The sequence below is a fragment of the Myotis brandtii genome, unplaced genomic scaffold, assembly GCF_000412655.1.
Source record: "Myotis brandtii unplaced genomic scaffold, ASM41265v1 scaffold230, whole genome shotgun sequence".
NCBI classification, from domain to species: domain Eukaryota; kingdom Metazoa; phylum Chordata; class Mammalia; order Chiroptera; family Vespertilionidae; genus Myotis; species Myotis brandtii.
The window spans coordinates 7,562,573-7,571,536 of record NW_005358650.1 but is presented as its reverse complement, the minus strand read 5'-3'; the positions used below and the strand labels follow the sequence as shown (position 1 = coordinate 7,571,536).

At 41.8% G+C, this 8,964-nt stretch overlaps 1 protein-coding gene across 1 annotated transcript in view; it reads left to right on the top strand.

The window, feature by feature from the left end:
- Positions 1 to 8,964, top strand: part of EPB41L4A (erythrocyte membrane protein band 4.1 like 4A) — a 241,435-nt gene that overhangs the window by 199,449 nt on the left and 33,022 nt on the right. Inside the window, exons 13-15 of the mRNA XM_005866454.2 lie at positions 1,184 to 1,274; positions 3,925 to 4,008; positions 5,235 to 5,348. Of these exons, the coding sequence (XP_005866516.1) occupies positions 1,184 to 1,274; positions 3,925 to 4,008; positions 5,235 to 5,348 (289 nt within the window). The remainder of the gene's footprint in view (positions 1 to 1,183; positions 1,275 to 3,924; positions 4,009 to 5,234; positions 5,349 to 8,964) is intronic.

Here is an 8,964-nt window from a genome sequence, read left to right as displayed (position 1 = left end):
CCCCACACACACACATACTCATAAGCTGTGGGACCTTGGGAAAACGCCCATTTTTAAAAGTCTTTAAAAATGGGATAGTATTAGTATTTACTTACATGATTATTTTGAGGATTACATGAATAAAGAGATGTGAAGTGCTTGGAATAGCACATAGTACGTGCTCAATAAATATCAGCCCTTATTAGCATCACAAATTCATCTCATGACTCGAAAACCACTTGTGGTTAGTGGTGATGACACTTATTATCAAACTGTGGTTGTCCCCCTACAAGATGCCTCTCTGAGATGGACACGCCTGTATGACACAGAGTTTACTGAACAAGGACTCGGGCCTCCCTTCACTGGTTTCCCCTGCACCAACCCAGTGAGGTGCATGTCACCCTGCAGGCTTATGAGCCTCTGTTCCGAGAATGGGGTCCAGACTTCCTAGTGGGCTTAGCCCTTCCACTTAGCTCCCTTTGAATCCTGATTTCCATCACATCTGCTGGGGCTCCCTCTGCTGGTCCACCTAGCATATATGCAAATTCTTGGAGTAGCAGCTTTTACAAAGTTAGTTTTAGGCTTTTAAGGAACATTTGCACAAACATATTTGAAAACCTGTGTGTGTGTGTGTGTGTGTGTGTGTGTGTGTGTGAGCGCGAGTGATACAGATTGCATCAATATTACTCTTTTTTGCCATTTGTATAATGAGTTGGGATATTTTCCTATTTTCAGTTTGAAAATGTGTTGTTGTTGTTTGCTTTGTTTGATAGAATGGGAGCTATCATGGCATGCCAACAAATGTAACTTCTTTACAACGTAGTCATCAGTTTTTACCTTATATATTTCAAGGTATAGCACTAAGGATCTTAGAATCTTATTTTTAACAGTCAAAAGCAAAGACTTTCTCATGATGTAGGGAGTTAATTCTTTAAGTGGCAAAAGGTCCCATTTTAGAGCGGTGCCAGAGGCTAGACCCATAGGACGTGGTTATGTTGAGGATTGAGGGTTGGTTTTTTTTGCATCCAGAAAACAGCACCTCAGATTTATTGTTTGACTCATTATTATTTGGAATTGTAATTTATCAGTACAATGTGCCATGACAGCCCTAAAATTGCATTTTAAAGTAACTCTTTTGCTTCTTTGTGTTTTCCTGATCACTTTGTTCTCCTCCCTTCCGTGTTTTCCTCTTCTTTGCTCCTAGGATCAAACAGCATAAACCGGGTAACTGCAAACACGGAAAATGGAGAAAATGAAGGAACAACTAAAATTATTGCACCTTCACCAATAAAAAGGTCAGTCAATTAACCGGAGGAACATAACACTGTATATTGTCACGAAGATGAATTTTCCTCAGAGCAAGGTGACGAATCTCTTCACTTTGGTAATTCAGTAGTACTTTCGATCAAAATAGTCTGGGGCCAAAGGATGTTTTAAAATGCCAGGAATTATGCCACATCAGGACCTGCCTGCCTCGTTTGAAGGAAACACCCTGCTGTCACAGCGTGCTGCTCTCAGAGGTAATCGGAGGTTGGCGTTCTCGGCAGCAGAGTGAAAAGTCCATGTGATTTTTTAAATGGCGAGATGTGATGGACTAACTCAGACAGACCTGTGAAATAAAGTGGATGATATTCATGTTTAATGTACTGTGTTCATTACGGCGGTGCACTGAGCTGTGGCCCCGGGAAGCGGGCTTACAGCATTTAGAGGCGCGGGGCTTCAGAAGGCAGTGATTGCATATGTATGAAGAGTGGTCATGGTCCTCGCGTCCATTTTGCCAGCAGCATTCCCCAGAGGAAAAACCTTCCTTGCTATGTTACGTGGACTGTTTCCCTGGAAGATCAGCCTTGTTCTCTAACACACGATTTCAGTGTCCTTTTTTCCTGTCCCCAATGATGTTCAGGGGACAGCGTTTTAGATGTACACTGAGCAGCGTTCCAGCCGTGGGCAAACTACGGCCCGCGGGCCGGATCCGGCCCGTTTGAAATGAATAAAACTAAAAAAAAAAAAGACCGTACCCTTTTATGTAATGATGTTTACTTTGAATTTATATTAGTTCACACAAACACTCCATCCATGCTTTTGTTCCGGTCCTCCGGTTCAGTTTAAGAACCCATTGTGGCCCTCGAGTCAAAAAGTTTGCCCACCCCTGGTTCAGCCCCTCGCTTTCTCTCTGGAGATGGCTGCCCACACATCTTGGAGAGGTCCAAGCTGTCAGAAACGCGTGACCTGGAAAGACTTCTGAGGTCACCTGCTCCGTCTTTGTTAGTAAATAAGGGGGTCTTCATTCAGCTGGATTGTGACTGCTTGGAGAAATACTGTTTATAATTTCTCAGCAAAATAATTTCAAGATATGAGGGTTTTTATATCAAGTTGGAATGTTTTTCCCAGGGGTTTTGATTTCATTTCCGTTTGTTTAGTTTTAGAACACTCCCTACAGATTCTCTCTTTGGAATAAGTTCTTTGCCTTTGCAGACACTTTAGTTTACTGTGCTTCCCTTAATCAGCCTCACAGCTGTGGACAGAGTCAGCTTAATCTGTATGTACAGGGTGTGCGGTGGGAAGTCTAACAGAAGATCAGTAATCTTCCATGAAATTCAGATCCCAAGCTTTTTAGAATGTATAGAAGCAGTTCAATCTCTTTTGTAATTGCATTCTTGCCAAGGACTGATACCTAAAGGGCTGCCAGAATTTTCCCACTCAAGCTTTAGATGAGAAATAGTTTAGGGGGCAGTTAACTCGCCACCCAGGGTGTCATTGTTCTTTAACTTCTGCCTACTCTCCCAAGTCCCCTTTCATCTCGCTACTCCCTTTCTCTATCTCCCTTGTCTCGTCTCGCCTTTTCTCCTGACTTATTAAACACACGCGCGTGTGTGCACACTTTCCACTGTTGTATTAAACATCTAGCATATTTATTACTTTGCCTCATTTCAAAAGTAAGCTTTTACTTTGGAAATTTGATCTTCCAAAGGTTTTTAACCTTTCTAAAAAGAACACATTCTTCACTATAAAACCTACTACTTACTACCTACTAATACTATGAGTGATGTGCTTTCATAAAATATATTTTTAGATTTATATTCCTGTGTGGTTATAATATCCTAGGGTGCAAGTTTATTTTCATATTTTGAAATGACCATGTCGTTTTTTTCTCTCTCCTTTTTCTTGGCTGATATAAAGAACCCTGCTATGACCATGTTTGAAGACAGTATGTAGAGGATTCCTCAGAGAGCCAGGGTTAAAGTGCATGAGTTCAGTAGCTCTCTTTTGGAAGCTGAGACTCCCGGGAAGTGAGAGGAGGCACTGCCCCCGCCCCCACCGGTGACGAAGGCTTCTAAGAAGTCCCTTCCTGGTGTCTCCCCTGTGTTTCTAAAACAATTTGTTGGGATGGAATAACAACTCAGATATATTTACATTCTTAGGGCAGAAAGATGATACTTGGTCAGGAAATAGCATTGAAAGTCATTCTGATTTGGAAGGATGATGCCAAGGAAGGCGGAAGCTGAGGGCAGGGAAAGGTCAGTGGGGGCAGCCTGAACCTGCTCAGAGCCGACTGCCCTGCACAGCTTCACACCCACACCCAGAGCCAGGGGTCTCTGACCACCTTGAAAAGAGGGAGCCGGCCACACAAGCCTGGATGCCTGTGCTCCCTGTCCTGCAGGTGGGCTCTCTTGAAAGTTTCTTAACAATGGATGACCTGGCTCCTGTTTGCTTAAAGCAGTAAAACCAGAAAGAAAAAGAGGGGGAAAGACACAAAAGTACTTGCTGGAGACATGTATTTTTGTAGGAAAATCATATTCTTTTTGGAATGAGTCATGGGTATAAATAAACACATTTTTAAACATTTGTTAAATAATTTTACTGAAGAAATAAGTATGTGAGTTAACTTCCTTTTATTTTCTAGTTAATTAGTGTTTCATACTTTTTTTTTTTTTTTAATTAAAGCTTTAAGAAAGCCAAGAATGAAAATAGCCCTGATATCCAAAGAAGCAAACCTCATTCGCCGTGGGAAGAAAATGGCCCCCAGAGGTAAGGGAATCTTTGTTTTTCTAAAGGAGAACAGTAGGGAAGGGGTTAGCAGTTGCCTCTATCAAATAATAGAATCCACCTGCTTTGTGGCGGGTCAGGACTAGCTCTGGACCAGGCAGTCAGATTCCTACATCAGCGTGACCGGGAACTTGTGAAGTGGAGATCAACAGGATGTGTCCCAACGTGGAACTCTCTCCTGGAAGGACAGAGAGGAAACTAGTGTATATTAAGAAACTGCCTTGGAAGGTCACCGTGACGGTTTAGAGCAGTGGTTCTCAACCTTCCTAATGCCGCGACCCGTTAATACAGTTCCTCACGTTGTGGTGACCCCCAATTTCATTGTTACAAATTGAACATAATTAAAGCATAGTGATTAATCACAAAACAATATGTAATTATATATGTTTTTCCAATGGTCTTAGGCGACCCCTGTGAAAGGGTCGTTCGACCCCCAAAGGGGTCTCGACCCACAGGTTGAGAACCACTGGTTTAGAGTGAGATGATGTATTTAGGAAAACTCTAAATGAAATGTAGTAATGATACTTCCTCCAGTTTCATAATTTTTATAAAAACGTGAGTTGAAATCTTTAGCTGATGAATAGTAATTCTAGAAGACATAAAAATATATATTTAGTTTCTTTTGTTCATAACTATCAAAGCAGCGACATACTTGCATGATAACTTCCTGGGCACATCCTTACGATGGTTTCGGGTATGATTACTCAGGGGTTCAAATTCTAGTTCTATACTTTCTAGCTACTTTACTTGGGCTACTGAATGAAACATTCTGTATTTCTCTTACCTTTTTTGTTAAATGGGCCTAATAATTGTACTTCAGTGCTTAGGGTTAATATGACTATTCGCTAAGATAATGAATACAAAATTTTGAGCTTGGTCAGTGCCTGGCAGGTGGTAGGCTCATCATAAATGCAATTCATTGTTGTAATTATTCCTGTCCTTTGTGTCTGTTCATTTCTCATTGTTGAAGGCCACCAAGAAAAATCCATTCCTGCAAAATAATGACCTATATGATTTGTTTTACCAGATTTTACCCCTCTTTTCTTTCAATGTATCTTGTCAACAAAAAGAACTGTTTGCCCACAATTCCCTTGAAAGTACCAATTGTGCAGTCATGACTGCCCCCCTAGGACCATTGGGGTCTGGGGTTAGGGTGTTTGCTCCTCCAGGGCCTCCAGGGATTATTGACCATTCCTCTCTCACTCTAGTGGTCTCTACAACTCTCCCCATGACCGCACGAAGTCCCCAAAGTTCCCCTGCGCACGCCGCCGAAACCCCTCCTGTGGGAGCGACAACGACTCTGTACAGCCAACAAGGAGAAGGTAGGCTGAGCACAGCCCCTGATTTAATTTTCGGTCCCAGTCACGTTTTTATCCCAGGTTATTCTCATAATATCAAGACTGTTTGTCTCCCCAGGAGAGCAGAAAGCCTATATTTTCTGAGATAAATAAAATAGGTTAGGGGTCCCAAAGCATTTCTCTTAAACAGCCAGATTCAGAGCATAATTTCAAAAATATTAATAGGAACTTGCTTTCTGTATTGTACTGATAAGTTGTTAAGAAATACATATATGATATACTTTAATAATATATATTATATAGTATGTGCAATAAATTATATAACATGTTATGTCAATGACATATATTAGTATATAAAAGACATTACATGTTTCAGCCTAGGAAGACAAAATTATGTTACAGATTAATCGCAACTGAGGCTGTGTTCTCTGCTCTCAGGCAGATATGGTTGTATAAATGTGAGCAAAACTCCTTTCAAAGCACAGAGAAAATGCATTGTGTTGCCCAGCAGGTTGGATTGTTTGGGTGGTTATATGTACATGTGTGTACTATTTAATTTTTTATAAACGTCCGTATCTAGAAGTTTGGTACTCTCTTTGCAAAGCAGGGTGGGCAGTGGGCCAGGTCCAAGAGAGGAAGACCCAAGAAATGACTCACCGGGGAAATCCACTTCATTCCTACATGATGGGGCTGTGTTTTGCCCTGGGTACCTACGTAAGTGGTATTTTATGAGTGACTTTTATAATTGTGAGACGTTCAGGTCACGCTCTCAGATAACCATCAACATTCCTTTTATATCATGGTGGGTCTGGCAAGCAGAAGCCCTTCTGTCTTTTCGGCCCTGTTTATACTTACCTGTTGGTCCATCCCTGTCTCATTGCTTCTACTTATGCTGGTTTTCCAGAACTGTATTCCCCAGCTTTCTCCAACCAGGTCCAACTTCACTGAAATCCTTTGATGGTTAAGCAGAGAAAGGTCCATATCACCCTCACCTCGTAGGGCTGGAGAGGGGGAGAGAAATCATGACCAACAGTGAATAATGGAATAATAGTTGGCATTCATCATGTCCTGAGGACCATTGAAGTCCTGAGCAGTTTACTTGCTGTATATTAGCTCATTTTATCCTTATAATAACCATACAGAAATGGGCATTTGTATCATTCAGTCACGAGGCATTTTTAGCAGAGAGGGATTAACGCAGGGAATTTTGGTGCACAAATATGAGTAGGATGAAAGGAACGAAAGGCAGAGACATGGTACAGCCCTGAGGTCTGGATGCTGCCCTGCCCCTGGGCTGGAGGAATAAAAGGAGACAAGGGAGTGTTACCAGAGATGCAGAGCTGCTTCTGCCTTGGAGCTGGCTCCCAGGAGCCTGTGCTGGCTGCTGGCATTGCTGGCTGCCACTGTCGGAGGTGCCACCACTGTAGCTGACGCTGTGGAACCCCACTTCTCAGGAGCGCATGAGTGGGTGCCACAGGTACTGCCAGAAGCACAATTGCCTCCCCTTTTCCCCTGCCTTCAAATCTCACCTGAGTGTCTCTAAGTGGAACCCAGCTGGCAAAGGAGTCCAGGAAAATGCAATTGCCAGCCGTCTAGTGCTGGCACTACAGGGAAGATTACAGATGGGTTGGGATGGGGCTGAGTACCAGTGGACAGGACCTGGCCCAGCATTATCATCTCACTTCTACAGAGAAGAAAACTGGCTCGGGGAGATGGCAGGAACTGTCCTTTGTAACACATATGGGATTTGGATCCAGGGCTGTACATCTGGAAAAGGCCAGGGTAATGGACCATCATTTCAGTAAGGCAGGAGGGAAGGTTTTCTGCCCTCCTTCCCTACCAAGGATTGGTTCAATTCAGACAACTCAAAACCGTGGCAACACCCCTGGGAAATACTTTTAAAATGCCTTTATGTATATATGTGTGCTGAGGGATGTGGGTAGTGGGTTTCACTAAATATATTAAGAATTTGGCATCGTCTGATGATTGTTAGGTAAGTTTTTACAGTTTTTCATTCTTAATTATTAGTGTACTTTGTCATTTCCAACATAAAAGAATTGCACATGTTGAGCAAATGGCCATTTTGATTTTAATAGATTAAAAAATGAACTTACCAAGTTTTGCTAAAATGCAACAAACTTTACATTTCTTTTCAAACTAAATGCTTGAAATAGTTTGGAGCATATACATTCTCAAATCCAGACTAATGACTCTGCACTGAAATCCATTTTCTGTTGGCTTCCTGTGAAACACAGAGAAGCAATTGTGGTGCGTGGTTACAGGACCCTTTCATAGGCACCATTCGGGGAAAAGACCATTGGGATTTGGTCTGAGCACCATAAAGCCTTCTGTCTGGTTCTGTGTCACCTAAAAGATCTCTTATTCAGCATGTGTGTTTGGAGGAGACCAGCCATTGCTTCGTGTCGGCATGACTGAGACAAAGTTCATTCTTTATTGTTTTTTTCGCTATAAATGCCCTTTAAATGTCCCTGTCCTTGTTAGTCTTGTTTTATCTTCACATATGTTTACCTTGCCCCTGGGCACAAATCCCTACAGACATGGATTAACTCTGACATTTAAAACTGAGATTTGTCATCAGCATGGAAGAATCTCAAGGACTTAAATTTAATAATAGGAAATTCTCTTTTGTAATGGATACCAGGATAACATGTTTTGCAGAAGATATCACAATTTCTATTTTGCCAGTCATCTGTCATTAGATGAGTACAGCTGCCAAATTCTGGCAGAGTCTAGAACATTGGTCTCAATCTTTTTCGGTGATAAAACTGAGAATCTGATGAAATGTTGGATTCATTCCCTAGGCAGTGGTCGGCAAACTCATTAGTCAACAGAGCCAAATATCAACAGTACAACGATTGAAATTTCTTTTGAGGGCCAAATTTTTTAAACTTAAACTATATAGGTAGGTACATTGTTATTAACTTAATTAGGGTACTCCTAAGGCTTAGAAAGAGCCACACTCAAGGGGCCAAAGAGCCGCATGTGGCTCGCGAGCCGCAGTTTGCCGACCACAGCCCTAGGGGGAAAGACTGTATTATTGAATACACATATAAACTTCTTTATAATTGTCAAGGTTCATGGAGACCCTGATGCCTGCGTGTTTAAACATTCCTATTTTAAAAAAGAAACCCAGCATGCTTTCTGACAGAACAATTTATTTTTACCCCCATTCATCTTTATACTCAAAAATGTTTAGAGTACCCACTGTATGCCAGGCACTGTATTAAACAGCATCAGAGAAAGTCTCTGACCTTTGGGAGTTTATCGTTTGTTAGGGAAGAAACATACAAATTACAAATACATGTGCAGTTATGACTGTTATATGTTCTTCAGGGGGCAGTTATGCTTAGGGAAATTTAAAAACTTTTTAATTGAAAAATGCATATAGAAAAGTATACCTGTTCTAAGAATAACTGCTTGATAAACGTTTGCCATCCAAACACATGTGTAACCAGCACTATTAGGAGCGGTTTTGCTGTGTTGTTGAGTTAAGGAGGTTGGAAGGGTTCCTGAGGCCGGATGCTGGAGCTGGGATCAGACAAAAGCAAGTAAAGAGAGGAAGAGGGACTGTGGCCTTGGGATAGAAGGGAGAGGGGAGCATTCATGAAAAGGATAAAGG